We start from the raw sequence: 18,174 nt of genomic DNA, 5'->3' as shown, positions 1-18,174 counted from the left end.
CGAGGCTTCCCGCCGGTCAGCTGACGGCCCGGGGGCGCGGTTCCCGGACCGCCGGGCCTGTCCCCCGGGGGCGCCGCGCCGGCGAGGCGCGAGCGGTTGGGCGGGATCGCGGCGCGGCTCCCGCCTGAGGACAGCGGCCCGCCCGTCGCGCTGCTTCCCGGTTGCTGCGGGGCGCGGGATCTGCTGCTCCCCGCGGGCCCGGGCGCAGCCGCCCCTGCGCCGGCGAGGCACGTGCGAGGCGCCCGGGCTTCGTGGCCGCTCGGCCGGGCCGGGCGTGAGGGCTGGGCAGCGATCCAAGCGGCGGCCGCGGCCCTGCCAGCTGGGGAGCGGGCGCCTGCACAGCCCCGCTGCCGCGCCAGCCCTGGATTATTGCCAGGCGGCCGTGAGACCCGGCAGAGTCGAGGGCCTCGGCGGCTCCCACGGGGCTGGCCCGGGAGGTGGGCTCAGCCGTTCAGTGGGGCTGACTCCCCACTGAACCCGAAATGGCTTCCTCCATGGGGGCTGCACCTGTCGGGGTGCCTCAGCCCGAGCCCTGCACTGCTCGAGGGGGCTGGGGGCTCGTGGCCCAAGGAGCACCTTCCCACGCTCTGCTCCGGGGCTCATGGCCAGGGCGAGCATGCCCGTTCCCAGGCAAGGCTCCCAACGGTCGGGACCCCCCCCCCCCATCTTCCCACGGATCTCCATGGCCCGGCCAGCTTGGCAGCTCGTGTCCTCTGCCCACGGCGGCTGCAGGCCCTCTCTGGCCAGCGGAGCTTCCCCACCCCCACTTCCTCCTTTTCTGGACGTCACAAACAGCACAATTGTTGTTGCTTGCTGTTGTGCCACAATAGAAGCTCTCGTACCACCCCAGTGCTGAGTATCTTCTGTAATCACATGGAAACAACTCCCACTGAATACATTTTGGGATGGCTTGTGACACGATGAACCGGAAACGCCAGCGAGGGCAAAGAGGCCTGCGAGGCCTGCGACGTGCCCGGTTCCGTGTGTGCGGGGCAGGGACAGCGGCAGCCCCAGGGCGAGCTGGAGCCAGCAGAAGCCCAGCCGGTTGCCTTCCTCCTGCAGGGCTGCCCAGGATGCCTGCGGGGGCTCCGTCCTCGCTGCTCTGCATGGTGCCTGAAGCGTTCTGGACGGGAAGAGGACTGCATGCCGTGCCCGACGTTGCAGAGCGTCAGGCGCAGGCCCTGCTGGCAGCACCCCGGTTACACTCGGGGGAACATCCTTCTGGGGCGTGCAGTCCTGCGATCCCCCGGAGGGTGTTGGGAGCCGGGGGCCCTGTTCCCTCAGGTCCCGAGACAGTCTACAACTGAAGGGGCGGTCTGGCCTCTCGCCCCTCCACCAGCAGCCCTGGCCTCTCCGCCGCCATATGGCGGGTGCTGGGAGAGGCCGAAAGGCCTGCCGGCATGTGGCAAAGGCAACCCTTTGGACCCAGAGCCCCCGGCCCCAAACCCCCCCCCCATTGTGGGGAGGGGGGTTGCAGCCATGCTGGTGAGGGCATGAGTCCTTTCTTCCCAAGTGCTGCAACAGGAGGGAGATGGTTCCAAGTGTTCCCGACTCCGAAAAGTGAAAGGGCGCCTTCCTCCCCTGCTGCCCGGCACACGCCCCCAGGGCTTCCCCTTCCTGGGTCTGCTGGCAGCGGCCCATGTCCGCGCTCTGCCTCACACGCCTGCACCAAAGCGCTGCCCTGGATTCCCGTGTCCCCTTCTGTGCTGATCAAAGGACATTATCCCTGCCTGGGCCCGGGGGCGGGGGGCTCCCACGTCTTCCAAAAACATGGCAGAGCAGCAGTCGTCCTTGCCCCCATGCCGCTTCTGCTGGAAGCTAGCCCCCCAGGTCCCGCGTGGCCTCGCCAGAGAGCGGGGCAGGGGGCCAGCCATGGCACACCCACCCCCAAATGTCTCTCCTGTGCCATTCTTAGCCGGGACACGGGAATCAGTTCTTTGACTGTGTTAATAGCCCAGCTTAAACCCAGACCATGCAGAGCCATTCCAGAAACATTGTATTCCCAGCCACTCTCTCCACACCTCCAAATCTGACTTCAGTGTCACTGGTACATTAGTAAAGCTAAACCAGGCCGAGGACAGGAACCTGGCCAGGTTGTGAGCCCACCTCCAAGGACAGGGAGACCCCGGTAGCGAGGATGCGCCCTGGGCAACCGACGGTCCCCTCGGCTGGCCCGAGATGCTCGCAGGACTCACCTCGGACCACTGGGAAGAGCGGGCAGGGCTGCCTGGGGCCCCTCTGCCCCCCCCCCCCGGTCCTGGAGGGGCTGCCCTTCCCTTCCTTCTGCATTCAGTGTACACAAGAGGAGGCGGATGGATTAGCTGACAGGTAGCGGGTAATGTGAGCTTGTAGGCAACGATTTTTTTCCAGCCAGAATTACCTGATCTGCCCTTCATTCCAAAGTTTGGCAGTCCAATTGGCCATGATATAAAAATCCCTGAGCAGAATCTCCTGGCGTCCCCTTTGTTTTGGTAACTGAAGTTACACGAGTCTGACAGTCACAGGAGGAAAAAGACACGCGACACAGTGCAAGGACATGTTGACGTATTTATTGCACATCCGTGTATGTATCTATAGAGCAAGTATAAAATATTTGCAGCGCTCCTTGGCAAGGCCCGTCCAAGGCAGCTCCCTTCCACAATGAGCAAAATCCGTCACATGAATACAAAGGGACAGGCGGGAAGGCAGCTGCAGGGAAGGTTCCCATTTCCTCACGCTCCTTTTTCCCTTGGAGCCTCAAGCTTTTCAGCAAGCCCTGTAAGGCCCTTCCAGGTGACGGAGGGCTTGGCGGGGCCACTGGGGGAGGGCGCCAGCAATTCTGCAAGGAGCAGCCGAGCTGTTGCGCAACACCGAGAGCCATTTTTCCTAAGCACTGCGATTGCTGGAGGTGCCGTGTTTTCCGGAGGCTCGTTCCTCCGGTTGCGTGTCCAGGGTCCCCTCAGCCATGGGGCCCCTGGAAGCACCGCACGCTTTCTGCGAGGGGGCTGCACACGTGCTGGTGGCACCCCTGGGCCTGGGCAGCAAGCCACACGCCTCGCGTCAGACCCAGTGCCACCTGCAGGCTCCTCTCAGTGTTCTGGGCACACGCGCACGCACACAAGGCCTCCCACAGCGCAACGCCGCACAATCCACTGCGCCGCCCCGGGTCCCTCCCGCGGCCTTCGAAGTGGCGAGCATCAGGCGACGATCCCTGCCCTACCACTGCTAGGCTGCTTCTGCTTTTGCCCCTTGTCGTCTCTCCTTGCCCCCCTCCTTGCCCCTGCTGCAGCACCTCCCCCCCCCAGACCCCACAGTGGCAAGCCAAGCCCCCACCACCACCCTGTGCAGGGACGGCTTATTGCTCGATAGCACCAGACCGAACCTGGCACAAGTGCCAGCCAACCAGGACCAGAGGCGGCCAGAAAGACCCCGGGGAGATATTTGGTCAAGTTCGCCCACTTTGGTCTTACCATAAAGGAGCATCGACTGGTGATGCTTCACAGAATCAAAGCTTGCATGCCTACAGAGGAGAGCAAGGAAGCATCGAGCACGTGCTGCAGCCCTCGACCTCACAGCCGCACGCCGAGGATGGAGGCCTCCCCACCCTGCGCAGCCTTTTTGGGCCACTGGAGAAAGCCAGGGGGTGCGGCTGGGGGGCCCACCACGGCAGCTTCCCTCCCCGGCAGCGAAGAGCTGCCCCGCAAGCGTGGGACCCACCCGGGCAGGCTGCGAGCCACTTCGCGGAATGTGTGTGCACTGCCCAACTGAGTCACATGTAGATTATATTAAGGCACATCTCTTTGGGAATGTCACTACCTTCAACACGCACATCTTTAGAATGTATGCAGGGAAGAGTCACATAAAGCGTTATACCTGAGGAACTCTGCTGGAATAATCAAGGCAGGCAGAGAAATTGGCACCATGGGAGGGAAAATGCAGATCCCAGAAACAGAGAATTCCTGCACAGAATGCTGCTAAGAGCATCCAAGGCACTGGGCGAGGCGGAGACCAGGGTCACGTCTGATGAGCTTTCCTGACCGTCTGGGGAGCACCGTTCCACCTCCTCAGGCCAGCAGCCCTCCTGCCTTCAGCTACCGGTTGGTGCCCTGAATTCCTAAGCAGGACTTGAGCTCCTGCAGTGGGAAAGGTGGTGGAGGAAGTCCAGAAAGCGAAGGGGATTGGTCCCCTCTCCTCTGGAGGCCCCTGGAGGCCCCAAGCGCTGCTGGACACAGGAGGTTTTCGCTTCCAGGACTCCTCCTGCCTGGCACAGAGTCAGCACGTGGCCGAGCTCCGGAGGATCCTTCCGGCAATGAGCTCTAGAACTAAAGTGCTTCGCCCGCAGCCGAGAACGTTCTGGGGAAGAATCTGCGGTTAAATAAGGCTCCCTGGAGAAGCAGCCGTGCCTCAGCTCTGCTGGGGCAAGCAGCACGTTAATTATGGTCTGCTGTGAAGGCACTCAGAGGAGGATACAACGCCCACGTAAACAGGACTGGAGTGAGCTGTCAAGGAATGATAACTCAGCCAATGCTTTTGGTCCCAAGGAAATTAAGGGCACTTTTAAAAGAGATTCCTCTCCGAGGAAGAGACCTCCTCCTCCTTGCAGAGGCAAGAGGCATTGCCTGAAGACAATGCAGATCCCAAAGTCGGGAAGAACACCCGGCCGTTCTCCTGAGATGGCAAAGGGCCCGTGGCTGGAATCCCCTTCCTGGTGCCTGGCATTCGGCCAGAAGGGCCAAGAATCTCAGCACGGGCGCTGCTGCCCACCCCACCCCACGGCCAAACCAGCCTCGCTATCGGCAAAGGACACATTCCGATATTTTTCCCACACCATTTTTCATCCTCTCTTCCGGAGGAATTGAAGGATGGGGAGGGTCTGATGCAAGAGCCAAGAAATCAGGGCCGAAACACCACTGCATTTCCTCGCAGGAGGCCGGGTTGCAGTCAGCGTCCCCAAGGCACGAAATGTGGATGAGGGCCAGTCGGTTTCGGGCACCTTCAACCTTGCGCCCCGACATCTCTCCTGCGGCTGAGAGCCCCCACTGCCGCGTGCGAGAGCCCATGTGCCCAAGGAACCCGCTGCCGGCGGCCCCTCACATGACAGCCAGGCCCTCCAGGGGGCTGGGGGCGCCGGCAGTGGGAACCCCCGCCCCGGGGCTCTTCGAAGTCCGCCGGGCTCGCAGCAGCACCAGGAAGGTGTCTGTGGAGATGGCTCCAAACTCAGCGGTGAAGGTGCCATAGAAGACGAGGACGCTGGTGATAAACAGCCACTCGCAGAGGGCGGCCAGGTGCTGGAGCGCGGTGCTGTGCTGGTTGAAGAAGGCGCCACATGGGGGTGCCAGAGTCAAGGCAAACAAGGTGGAAGTGCGGGGGGGGGGGGGCAGGAGGCCAGGCACTGGGCGGGGGGCAAGCACATCGCGCTGCCCAGGGCCCCGTCCTGCGATGAAGAGCGGGGCCACAAGCCGGACCACCCCCGCTCCCTGTGCCCCTTTGACCGCTGCCCCGGCCGTCGGGTCAGGAAGGAGGGCTGTCCTGAGGTGACCCACCCCAGCCTCCGCTGGCCTCCCGTGCCCGGCCGTTGCTGCCACGGGCATGCCCCACACGAGGGCAGGGGCGCTCTGGCACGGGGCACGAGCACCAGGGTGCCAGCCACCACGGAGTCTGCCTGGACAGCAGCCGCCACGCCAGGCCCCTGCGCTTTGCCAGCGCGCCCGAGCACTGCAGCGGGGCTCTTGGGGCCCCCCAGCCCGGCTCATCCCCCCTTCTGGTTCAAAAGCCAACCCCCTCACGCACCATCGCAACCCTGCAAACAGGCCCGGGGCTTCACTCAGCAGGCCAAGCAGCCCACTCCCAAGCGCCAGTTCCTCAGGCTTGCTAGCCCAGAGCTGGCCGCACATCCCTCACCCCGGCCACCATGACAGCACTTGCCAGAAAAGCCCGAAAAGCCTTCATCTGGGGCTGAACTTTAGCTTATACATCTCATAAAAATAAAAAGGTGGAACACTCTTGTAGATAATTTTGCCACCTCTCCAACACACAGCCTTCACCAGAGGTGTTGCCGTTGTCATTACTGGCCATTCAGTTGCCTCCAATTCATGGCGGCCATGAATGAGGCCTTCCAGCACATCCTGCCTTCAGAGCCCTGCTCAGCCCTGTCATCCCAAGACTGTGGCTTCCTTTATGGAGTCCCCCCATCCAATGTTTGGTCTTCCTTTTCTTCTGCTTTGACTTTCCCTGGCATTATTATTTTCTCCAAGGACTGGTTCTTTCTCAGGATTTGTTCAAATGATGACAGTTTTTCATTTTTGCTTTCAAGGTGATTCTGGCTGGATTTCACGTCGATCATTTTTCTGCTGGTTCAGGGTATTTGCAAAGCACCATGCTTCAAACATCCATCTTTGGCCTATCAGCTTTCGCACTCATACAGTGTGACTGAGGATACAATAGTCTGGATGGTCTTGGCTTGGTCTCCACTAAAATGTCCTTGAACGTAATGACCTTTTCTAGGTCCTTCACTGCTGCCCTTCCAAGTTTCGCTTTCCTTCTCGATTCTTGGCTGCAGTCTCTCTTTGCATTGGCGCCAAAGTCGTCATATGCAAAACATTTAAAAATTTCGGTTTCTCATCACTGAAAGTAAACTCGTGCACTTTCTCCACGTTCCGCCGCAGTCCTGCTTTTGCACTTCCTTCTTTCACTTTCATCAGGGCGCCTTTCAATGCGTTGCTGCTTCCGGCCAGCAGGAGGGCATCATCCACATCCTGTATTACTGCTCCTGCTTCTGCCAGTTTTCATTCCCACCCAGCTTTCCCTCTGATGTGTTCTGCGTTATTGATTAAACAGAAAGGGAAATAAAGATACCCCAGCTGATGCCCTTGCACAGGAACACCGTCCCATCCCCCGCGTTCCATCTCCATATTCTGTCCAGAGGAGGTCCTTGCCTATGGCACAGGCTGTGCCTCGGGACGATCAAGCGCTGGTTTCTTTAGAGCCATCCATAGCCTAGAATATCAGGCACTTCTTGCTCCACAGAGGTCATATTCTTATGACACCCTGGTGCGCCCAGGGCATCACTTTGCTTGCACAGGAAATTAGTGAAATGCCCCTGACGTTACCACACTCTTTTGCATCTCCTTTGTTGGGGATCTGAATGTAGATCGAACACTTCCAGTCTGTGTGCCCTTATTTTGGTCTTCATTTTTGTTGGCGTATTTAGACCGATTCAGTCTTTGTGGCCTGGAATAGTTCTGGTGAAATTCTGTCTACTCCAAGTGCTTTGTTCCTTCCAAGTATTTTCAGAGCAGTTTCCACTTTACTTTCTAATATGTGCAGTCCCTGAGTTACGAATGTCTGAGTTACGAACAACCCCTACTTACAAACAAACTGCCATAGGGCCTTTTTTTTTTTTTTAAGTGTGATGCAAAGTGGTCATCACCACCAAGAGAGAGGAAGCGAAAGGGGAGAGCAGGCCCGCTTGTTTAAAACCCCCGGCGAGTGGCAGTCTACAAAACTCCAGCACCCATCGGTTTGTGCATCATGTGTTAGAACTTAAGCTTATTCTCTGTGCTGATGATCTTCTAAGGTTTGTTTCAGAACTCTGTTCATCTCTCATAGCTCTGATGCTGATGACTAACGACTGGACATTCACATTCATCTGGTTATTTTATTAACTGGTCAAAGTCAAAGCTCATGTCTATTGGTGATGATACATCCCATAGTATGTTAAATTGGCAATTTAGTCTGTGCTGAGTCTGTTCCCTATCTGGGAATACTGGTCCCAAGAGACGTGTCATAAATGGTTAAGTTAAACTTAAGGGGGCTGATTAATGAGGTCTCCAGGGCCACAATGGGTTGGCATTTATAGAGTTAAGTCAATGGGCTGGGTAAACACCCGTTACATAAACCTAGTACTTCAAACAGTTTATATTTAAATGTTCTTTTGTTTATTACGGGCAAATATTTTCAGAAACTTGTTTTGCTTGTACATTCTTACTGGGGTTCTGCTTCACCCTGAATATCCTTGACAACTTTCAGTCAAGGTGAATAGATCTGGACTCCCTGACCTTTCCTTACACCATGGGTCCTCCAACTAAGGCCCGCGGGCCGCATCCGGCCCACCATGCCCTTTTAACCAGCCTGCCCCACAGGTTCTGCACTCGCTGGGCGGGCGCACGGATTGCTCACAAGGAGGTCGTTTTGGAAACGCTTGGGGAAAACAAGCTCCTTGCGAACAAGAAGGCACCGCGCTCCCGCCCCCCCCCCCGCCTCTGCCTTGCCTCGCAGGCACATTGTTCTTTTTAGATATGGCTTTCATTCTGACAAAACACAGCTGCTTGGGCTGAAGAGGAAGAAGAGGCGTAAAGAGTTTCTGAACTCCCACATGCGCAGGGGGCTCTCAGTGTGTCCCCACCCGTGGCTTCCCCCGGGGGAGGGAAAAGCAGCCGGGATGCAGACCTTCCCCTGGGAAATGAGCCAAGGCCCCTCCACGTGCCCGTCTCTCCCCAGACTGCAGCCTCTACTCTGCGGATGGTGTGGGAGGGGAATTCCAGGGAGAAGCGCTCCGTGGACACGGGCGTGCTTTGGAGCCCAGAAGGGTGCCAGTCCTCACCAGGTCCCTCCTCGGCACGCTTGCCTCGGCTCAGATGCCTGAACTCAGGCGCAGCCCTCGCGGGGTGCCTGGCCACTTCTGCTCAGCTGCCCAAGGGAGGCAGCGGGTGCCCCCCCAGGGGGCTCAAGTCAGAGCTGTGCGAACGAGCCTCCCGCGTCTCTGATTCACTCTGCTTCTCGGCAGACAAGATGAAGAGCAACTCCAGACGGTTTGCTCCAAGCTATCCAAATATCCTCTGCCGGCGAACTATTTACGTAGCACACACGCCGCCCAATCTCCTGCACGGGAAAGGCAAACCCCACCGAACTCCCTGCACGGGTTCCCAAGCGAGGCCGCCACTGAGTGGCACCGCCTCGCGGGGCAGCGCCCTGGGCAGCCCGCCCCCCCGCCCCCCCGCAGGGCCCTGCCCAGGCCGTGCTGCTGCGAAGGATACTGAAGACGAGCGCGACGAGCGCCAGGGCGGCCAGGATGCTGCGCAGGTGGCCGGTCCAGTAGTGCCCCCTGGACTTGGCCATGCGGTACGTCAGGACGGACTGGAGGAGCAGGAACAGCATGCTGGTGGGGAAGGCCGCCCCGGCCCCGGCGTAGTGCAGCGCTTTGGCGTGGTCCACCTGGCCGGGTGAGCGGCAGCGCCATCAACCGAGGACCGGGGCGGGAACCCGTGCGAGCGGCGCCTGCCCACGGGCCTCAGGCAGCCATGCGCCCTGCGGGGCGTGCTGGGCGCGGCACCCGCTGCACTTCTGCGCACGTGCAGAGTGTTCCTCCGCACCGCTTTTAGCACGAAACGCGACAGGCGCCACGCGATCGTGTACGGTGCAGGGGGGAGCAGAAGGCCAGAAGAACAGCGGCCTGCCCAGGCACCCTCCTCTGCCTCGCCCGGTCCAGTGCGCCCCAGCCCACGAGAGCCCGGGCGGCAGCCATGGCGGCTGTACCGGGCCAGGGAGGCGTGCGGTCCTGCAGCGGAGGGCTGCCGCTCCCCTCCGGCCCCGCTGACCCCGCGGCCATCCGTGCCGCCCTTCGGGCCCAGTCCACCCAGAGCAGGCGCCTTACCTGGAAGCTGCCGACGACAATGAGCCCCGCGGCGCAGATCCACCCTGTGGCCAGCCCCGCGGTGTTGAGCAGGGAGGCGCCGCCGCGCTCGATGACGTGCGCGTACCGCAGCAGGCCGAGCAGCATCACTGCGAGAGGCAGGCGGGCAGGGTCGGCGCGGGCCAGGCGGCCCAGCCCTCCAGCAGCAGGCCAGCCCCAGCCCGCCTTCCCACCACCCCAGCGCTTGAGGGGGGGAGGCGTGCCAGCGCCCACGCGGGGGCTCTGGCCCCCGGGCCACGGGGCGCAACACTGCCGGCCTCGGGGGGCTGGGCCGGGTGTGGGGAGGTGGCTCCGGCGGGCAGCCGGTTGCGGTTGGTCTGCTGCAGCCAAGCTGGCCCAGCGCCCGAGTGCTGGCACAGGCCACCTGCGACACCGTGCGGCCAGCACGGTCTGGTGCCCCGTGCCCAGAGAGCCTGCATCTGGCCTCATGGTGGCAAGGCCTGGTTTCAGGGGTGGAACCGGTCCGGGGCGGGTGTCTGCGGACAGGCGGGCAGCCCCGGTGCCTGGGGCACAGCAGCGAGGGCCGGGCTGCCATCCGCTCAGCGAGCACATGGACCGTTTCAGACACTGGCCTGCGTGTGGCCCCAGCAGACAGCCAGGCACGTCGCATGTGGTGGGTGCCCCCATCAGCCCCCTCACAGCCTCCCCGGGACCCTGCAGGGGCCGCAGGGGCCCTCCCGGCCTGCCATGCCCAAGCAGCAAACACAAGGACTCACCCATGAAGGCGCCCAGGCTGCAGATCAGGCTGAAGAAGCAGCTCTCGGGCGGGAAGGTGCCACACTTGCTGCAGGGAAGGCCAAGGGAGAGGTCAGGGGAAAGCACGCGCATGCGCACGCACACGCCACGCTTCTGGACCGCCTTCCCAAACCGCCTGCAGGTAGCACTCTGCTGCTGCTGCTGCTCGGGCGGCAGATCGTGGGCACGCGGCCCTCAAACGCCGCCCTTACCCAACCCGTGCGGAGACTTGGCTCATCTGCAAAACGGGAAAGGGGGCGGCCATCTCATGTCCCTTCTTAAAGGCCGTCCCGGCATGCTGGCTCCAGCGGCTGCCTCGGCCCTGGGATCCGGTGCTCGGGGTCTGTCCTCAACCGAGAGGCTCGGGAGCTCAGGGCATCCAAAGCCCCAACAGGCTGGGCTTGGGGAAGGGGCGGGGGGGGGGGGGGGGGAATGAGCAGCCACGCTCCTCTGAATGGCCCTGCTCAGTGTAACGCTGAGCCTTGATTCCAGTCGCACGAATGCAGGCACGGGCACCTTGACTGGCCCTCTCCCCAGCAGCATCCCCCCTTCCCTGAACAGGAGGGAACATGGAGCTGGCCTGGAAATCCACTGCAGGACTCCGCTCTGCACCAGCGAAGACAGCGCAACTGGGACACTGCCGGGACCAGCAAGCACAGCCAGCCAGAGACGTCGCCCGCCGGGCCAATGCCAGGGCAGCCTCCTCACCTGACCAGGGGAATGTGGTCCGGCGTGCAGCAGGGGGCAGGGCTCTCCGGCTCACAGGACTGGTTATAAATCCTGCCGTGGAGGAAAACGGAACGTGTTACATGCAGCGTTGGTCTCGCTACACAAAACGCACCGTTTGAAAACCTGCTGGTCAGTAGGCAGTAACAGACGAGTCCGTGTGGTTCAGTTCAGGAAATTGCTGAAATAGCCCATGCTTTCTGCGAAGGGCAGATACGGCCACATTCTGAGCATCGAGGAAGAACAGGCTGGCTAGAAAAGGAGCGCAATTGCCCGTCGGTGCCAGTTCTGGAGTGCTGCGCACCGACTGATTCCCCTCACGCGCGGCTGTGCAGACTCCGTCCAAGGGGGCCAGGAGCGGCGTCCCCAGCGCTGGGGCAGGGGCGAGGCAAGCCACGCCGCCGCACCGTGTCAGTGCCGCAGGAGGGCGGGACTCGGCGCATCCTGCGAAGCTCAGTTTTTTGTTCCCGACCAAACACGTGCCCAGACCTGTGCAGCAAGCAGTGGGCAGCGACTGCTTCCAGCTCTGCAATCAGCTGCAATGGCAGAACAGCAGCAGGCAACAGCAGCAGACCAATGACCTGAGTCACGGACCGGCTCTGCGGAGGCCTCCCCAGGATGCAAGGAAGTCTGCTGGCTGGCTGGCTGGCTGGAGACATGCTCACCCCGCCTTCCTGATGGGTGCTCAAAGTGCCTGCAATGGGGGGTGGTCGTAACAAGCAACAACCAGATAAAAGCAAAAGGCAGCAACTACAGGATCCACGGAACGTGGCAGGGGGAAGCCGTTAACGGGGACTGCAGACAAGGCTGCCTCACCGGCTCGTAACGACCCGGGTGCACGACCTCGCTCCTGTGCACCACTCACAGCCTCCGGGTGCCCCCCCTGCTCCCAGGCCTGCCTGGCCCTGGGCGAGGCTCCCCGCCGCCGGCAGTCCTGCTGCCTTCTTCACAGAAGTGCTCAGGGGCCCAGGTGCCCCCCCCCCACCCTCTCGGCCCCCCGTCCTCTGCTGGGTCCTTCCACCGTTCCCTTGCTACAGAGGGAGAGGCGCCCCACCACATCCTCCCCACGTCCACTCCAGGAGCCCCTGCCTGGACTGTTGCCCGCTTGCTTCTATCCCTCCCAGAGCCAAAGCTCTTCAGCGTTCCCTGACGCTTACGATGCTGTGCTCCCTGTGCTCCCGGCACCCAGTCCTGGGCCTGGACTCCTCTCTCGGCTCTGGACACGGTTCTGCAGCCCCAGGAAGAGCAGCCAAGCGCAGTGTCCTGCACCGCCGGAGCACGCAGGGGGCACAGCGCAGGCGTTCCTGGCCCCCCGGCTCTCAGTGCGCAACTCCAGCCAGCCAGTGAGGCTCAGACAGACACGAATTAAAAGCAATGGGCGAAGCATAAATTAGAAAGAGTCTAATTTCCAGAACTGCAGGAAGAGATCGGCACTGCTGGAAATGGTTCAGTGCGAAGTAGCTGAGACGTGTAAGCTAAAAATGGCAAGCACGCAATGCTGCCCCCCACAAAAACCTCGGCCAGCGGCCCCCCACCGCGGCCTCGCAGCTCCTCGGCCAGCCCTGCTCTGTTTACATTCGGGAACTCTTTGAAGGCACCCGGCCACCCTCCCCACCCAGGTCTCCGTGTCGCCGCTCTTCTGTCGATGCTGCAGAAGCAATTGGGAAAACAGGACGAGCTCTTTCCTTTCAAGACAGAACTGAGTCTTTTACAGAAAGTGGTGTGTCTCTGTGTTTGAAGTAAACTTCTCCCAGCTGGAAAAGCACAAGCAGCCAAATGCAGCCTTTCGCTGGGCTGAAATGCCTGTGATGCAAAGCAGCTCCCACGGGCCAAAGCAGCCAGCTCCCCACCTCACTTCCTGTCCAGCAGCCTTCCCCAGCCAGACTCCCTCCAGACACGTTGCACAGCAGCTCCCGCAGCCAGAATCGGCAGGAGCCGTGGCGGAGGAAGGCCGCTGCTCGCCGGCAGCTGCTCTGGGGTGGGGCGGGCACCGATGCCCCGTAACTCCTGGCACTGAGATGCGTCCGGATGTGCCCGTCCGGCACTGGCCATGCTCAGAGCCAGAGCAGCTAAACGGAGTGTCTCCGGGGAGCAGTGCAGAAGAGCGGGCCTCCTTGCCATGCCTGGCATAGAGCCGGTCGCCCCGTCGCCATGAGAGGAAAATGGCATTTTCCCAGAGAAGGCGCCACTGCTGAGCAAACGCAACATCCTGGCCACACAGTAACAATGCCCGGAGACCATTTCTGGAATGGGTTTTACAAGCCTCATATACGGGCGTGCACACAAGCAACGAAAGAGCAGGCGAGCCAGTCGCGTCCAGTCCACACTGTTGGGAATGCAACATTTTGTCACAGTGCAGCCGGCATCCCCAAAAGTGCATGTGGAGCCTTTTCGGTCTGCGTGTTCCCGTGCTCTCTGTGCATCGACCACAAATCCTCCCGTTTCAAGAGGCGCCTGCACTCAGGCTGGGGACACTTCTACTTCTTGGGTGGGGTAGAAATTAAGGCAGGCATCCTAACGGAAACGTCCGGGCTTTTTGGCGCAGGGCAGTAGGGTGAATAAGCCTTCAGAGAGGGCGAAATGTAACTCTGCTGTAGTTCTCTGTCACTCAGCATTTCTACTGTGCCACGGGAAAGTGCTTTATGCGTAGTATCACCGTGACCTTTCCTTCCAATGCCTGCTTTTATTTTCTTCGTTGTTTCTCCATTGTTTATACAAACAGACACGGAGCACTGAGGGAGGGAGGGAGGGAGGCCAGAAGGCAGCTCAGGGGTTCCAGAATGCTGCTATCGCCGGTGCCAAACAAGGCAGGAGCAGGGCAGGAGATGCGCTCAGGCAAGGCGCGCGCGAGGGGAGCCGGGGCTGCCAGGCAGGGGGCAGCAGCCCTCCCCGCCCGTGGACGCCCCTGCCTCTGGCGGCTCCCCCTTCCCCAGTGCAGCCTCTCTGCAGAGCCACCCAGGGGCTGCCGCCTGGGGAAGCGGCCCGGGACCCCCGCCTGCCCTGGCTCACAAGGCGCAGCCGCCGCAGCGCAGGCCTCCCCGATCCCACCCGGAGGCAGGCCCTCCCAGCCCGCCCCCCCCGCCTTCCCACGCAGTCTGCACAGCCGACAGGATGCGCGGAACATGCCGGCGTGTGCCTTGTGCCCTTCCATGCAATGTCTGCACACTGGGGCAACTCGGGTTTCTTCATGGCAATTTTGAACAATATGACCAGACTGGGCCACTCAGAAAGCAACTTCCAATGCCGGCTCTTCTGCTGGCAAGGCAGAGGCAGCCCCACGGGGTCGCGGGAGGGGCGGGGGGGCGGCAGGGGCCTCGGCAGCCCACACCAAAGAAGGAGAAAACCGAGGCACGAACCATGCAGAGGCCGGGGGGGGACCCAACCACAGGCACATGGACCCCCCCCTTCCCTGCAGCAACTCCCATTCCCCAGAGAATCGAACAGCTGGAATGGTGAGCAGGGGAGGCTCCGCAGGGCCATCCTTTGGGTGGCAGTAAAAATAATGACAGTGACACGTGATATTCGCAGAGCCGAGTGGAAAAGCACCTTCGGGAAACAGCAACAAGTCCCGGAAGCATCCAGGCCACCGGGCCTTGGCATGCCTGTTGCAAATCACGCACCAGGACACGACTGCCCAGAGGCAGCCTGGGGGCGATGCCTGACGATGCTTCTCTGGGTGGAAGCAAGGAAGGCTGGGCTGCTCAGGGGCGGGCGGGCCGGGCCGGGCCGGGCCAGCAGGCATCGCAGCCCCCACGTGGCGTGCAGTGGTGGCAGCAGCGACACCCTTGGGGAAGTGGCCGGAACAGACTGGGAAGCACGCGGCCCCCGACACCAGGGCACACGCACACTGGGCTGGACACTCCCCGGCACCAGCGCAAGCACCTTCGAGGATCAGCAGCAACACACGGGGCAGAGCCAAGGGAAAAGACAAGCTTACCAGTTGTGGACTGGACATATGTGGTTGTTGGAGAGCGCCATGGCGTATCTGTGGAGAACGAAAGGACAAAGCTGCTGTCGCGTCGGCCCCACCGTTCTCTGCATGGCAGGCCCCAGCCCTGCGGTCAAGTGAGGTCGGGGGCGTGAGATGCAGGCTCCCATCCCAGCAGCCGCCGGCCCTCTGCAGGGCGCGAAGGCGAGAGACGTGTGGCCCAGGGCAGGCTCCGCTCCCTCTCCCACCTGGGTGCGAGAGGCACCCTCCTCCTGCCAGGACGCGACTGCTCCCAAGCGCCAGCCGGGGTCCCCGAGCACGAGCCCAGGCAGGGGCTGCGGGAGAGCCGGGGCTGGCAGCCACTTAGGGAGGTGGCACCGGCCCCCTTGGCCGCGCCTGGGCAGGTCTCGCATCCGCTGGAGCAGCCCGGGCCACAAGAGCCCGGAGAGCCGCCGTCAGCAAGGGCACCGCTCACTGAGGGCGGCGGGAGGAGAGCGAGACGATCCACAGAAATCCGGCCGGCCGGACGGCCGGAAGTGCCACTGTGTGTGTGCACGCACGTGTGTGAGAGAGGCCAGAGGGAGCAGCACGCAGCAAAGGCCACACGCACGCATTCACACGGAGAGGGGGCGCATGTCTGGCACGCTAGAGGCGGCCCCTCCCCCATTCGCGGGCATGTCCAGCACAGTACTCAGACTGCTCCGTGTGGCCCCACCGCCAAAGGCTGGACCCGGCTTAGAGAGTTTGCTCTTTGTTTGGGCTCCTTTTTGTTTATGCATGGGGCGGGGGGGCAGAGGGGCACCAGCACCCACCTGGCATGCAAGAATTTGGCTGAGGAGCTGGGGCACCCAGGGGCTGGGAACAGCACAGGGGGCCCTTCCCTGGCCCGGGAGCACCTTGAGGTTGCCCCGAGTGCTCGGACAGCCCGTGCTGAACACGTGGACAGACATCGGGAGTGATGCTACAGCCTTCCAAGCACCGGAATGGTGCTTGTGGGCCTGTCAGGCCAGGCAGAGCACTTGGCACAGCTGCTCGCAAGATCACCCCTTCGCAGGTTCACCCAGGCGGCCGTGAAGGGAAGCCTCCCTGTCGCAGCGAAGCTCCGCAGCAGACTCGGCACTTCAGGTGCAGCCAGATGCCAGTGGGGCAGCTCTGGGGTGGGCCATTTTCCAAGAGGGCAGCCACGCACAGAACTGGAGTGGGAAGACGGCAGGGGAGCCCAGCCTGCTGTCTCGAGGCTCCCCCTGTCCTGCTCCTTTTCACACACAGGCAGGAGAAAGAGCAGGCCTGCCCTAATTGCGGCTGCTCCTGCCCAGAAACGGCAGCCCACAGCCGCCAGCAAGGCCTGCGCGTCGCCAGCCCCACCCTCCACCCTCTGGGAAGGGCAAGGGGCCGCCACGGGCTCTGTGGCTGGGACAGCTGGTCCAGCGAGTGCAGCAGGCGGACACTGCGCCTGCCACGCACGGCTCCAGCCCCTCCTTCCGTGGCTCGCCCGGGGGCTGCTGCTCCCGGGCCATTTCTTCGAATTTGCTTGGCCCCACCCAGCGAGGGGGCAGTGCGACCCAAGCAGCACAGGCGGCTGCGCCTCACTTCCAAAGCTCCGTCCACAGCAGGCCCTGTGATGCCGACCCCACGCTGCCAACCGGGCAGGTGTTTCTGACCTTGCTGGGCTGCCCCCAGAAGCCGAAGGGACGGCGAGGAGGGGGGCAGGCAGCCAGGGGACCTGCCCTGCCCCCAGCTCTCCTGCGGGGCAGGGCAGGTGGAACAGGCGGCCCACCTGGCTCGGGAGGTGTCCGGCCATGTGAGCCACCCTGGGGGGGGCCGCCAAGCCTTGGGAAGGGGCTCGCGCAGCCTGTCTGCATTTCTGGAAGGCAGCCGAGGCGCGGCGCCGAGCCTCGCCCCTCCCTGGCAGCAGGGCAAGCGGGGAACCCCGGCGGCGCTGGGCTCACGGCGCGGGCGGGCTGTCCCTCGGCGCGGTGCCTGGAGGAGCGCGGCAGGCAGCGGCTCCAGGCCCGTCGCGAAGTGCCGGCCTCGACGCAGGCCAAGAAGGGGCGGACGGCCACGGCAGCGGGCGGAGGGGCGGCTGGAGGGCGCCCCGAGTGCGGGGGAAGGGGCGCCGCCGCCCCCGGAAGGGAGGCCCTCCCGGCGCTGCCACGCGACCTGTTCGCGCGGAGGACGCCGCACACAGCGCCGCCCCCGGCCCCACCCGGCGAGAGGCGGCGCTTGCGGGCGGGCGGGCGGCTCGCCTGGGAGCGGCGGAAAGGGGGCCTGCAGCCCCCCGAGCGCTTGGGCTCCGGCACCGGCACCGGCAGGGCCGGGGAAGGGCGCTCTGCAGCTGCGGCGGGAAAGGACGCGCGTGCCGTCCAGTCCCACGCACTCCAAGCCAGGGGCGCGGGAGGGCTGCCCGGGCTCCCTCCTGCGGCCCACTGGACGGTGGAGGCGGCCAGGGGCAAGTCCTCCGCGCGGCACTCAGAGCCACCTCGAAAGCACCCCGGTCACTTCCCGCAGACACCTCTGCCTTTCGCCCGTTCTTCCCGGCTCTCCCGTGGCCGGTGGAGGCAGCAGCGCTCCCGCCGGGGAAGGGGGAGGTGAGGAGGAGCGGCCCCCCGGCCAGCTGGGGACCCTGCTTCAGGTCGGCTCTCCGCCCAGGCGCTCCCCAAGGAGAGCAACCGCAGCGCGCTCGACGCAGCGCTGCGGGAAGGACGAGATCCACCGGGCAGCGCCCGCCCAGTCGGCCCTTCCCGGAGCGCCTCCCCGGGCGCTTTGCCCTCTCTGCCCCGACATCGCCACCCGCTTCCCCGCCACAGTGGCCCGCCAGCGGCTCCCTGGGCTGGCGGCACGGGCGCGGCTCGGGCAGGGCGAGAGGCGGCTGCGCCACGAGGCAGCGCCCCGGAGGGGCCGAGCGCCGCCCGGCCCGCCGCGCTCCGGCGCGCCTTCCGCCTCTGGCGCTGCGCGGCTTTGGCGCCCTCGCCTCGGAGCCGGCCGGGACGGGACAGCGGGACGCGCTCGCCGGCACCGGCCTCGCAGCGAGGACGCCGCTGCTCCCGGGGCCGGCCACGGGCGCCGAGCGCACGGGCGTCGCCAGGAGGGAGTCCGCCCCGTGCTCGGGGTGCCG

At 63.2% G+C, this 18,174-nt stretch overlaps 1 protein-coding gene across 1 annotated transcript; it reads right to left on the bottom strand.

Moving 5' to 3' along the window:
- Nucleotides 1-3,520: 3,520 nt before the first annotated feature.
- LOC123018290 (transmembrane protein 150A-like) lies at nucleotides 3,521-15,110 on the bottom strand. The gene is made up of 6 exons (XM_044420188.1): nucleotides 15,069-15,110; nucleotides 11,114-11,185; nucleotides 10,387-10,454; nucleotides 9,632-9,759; nucleotides 9,015-9,192; nucleotides 3,521-5,305 (listed from the first exon to the last, which is right to left on the bottom strand). The coding sequence occupies exons 1-6, from the start codon at nucleotides 15,107-15,109 to the stop codon at nucleotides 5,070-5,072; spliced, it is 723 nt and encodes a 240-aa protein (XP_044276123.1). The 5' UTR covers nucleotide 15,110; the 3' UTR covers nucleotides 3,521-5,069.
- Nucleotides 15,111-18,174: the final 3,064 nt, after the last annotated feature.

This window comes from Varanus komodoensis, unplaced genomic scaffold (genome assembly GCF_004798865.1).
Source record: "Varanus komodoensis strain SLA01 unplaced genomic scaffold, ASM479886v1 scaffold11, whole genome shotgun sequence".
Classification (NCBI taxonomy): Eukaryota; Metazoa; Chordata; class Lepidosauria; order Squamata; family Varanidae; genus Varanus; species Varanus komodoensis.
The sequence above is the reverse complement of the archived record's forward strand: the minus strand, read 5'-3'. Positions and strand labels throughout refer to the sequence as shown.

Bases quoted from the DNA above. Each gene is read 5' to 3' on its own strand.
- LOC123018290 (XM_044420188.1), bottom strand. From the start codon at position 15,109: ATGGCGCTCTCCAACAACCACATATGTCCAGTCCACAACTG. The intron at 9,193-9,631 runs GTAAGGCGCCTG...TCACCCGGCCAG, and splicing joins TTGTCGTCGGCAGCTTCCAG to GTGGACCACGCCAAAGCGCT. The intron at 5,306-9,014 runs GTATCCTTCGCA...TGGCACCCCCAT, and splicing joins GCTCGTCGCGCTCGTCTTCA to GTGGCGCCTTCTTCAACCAG.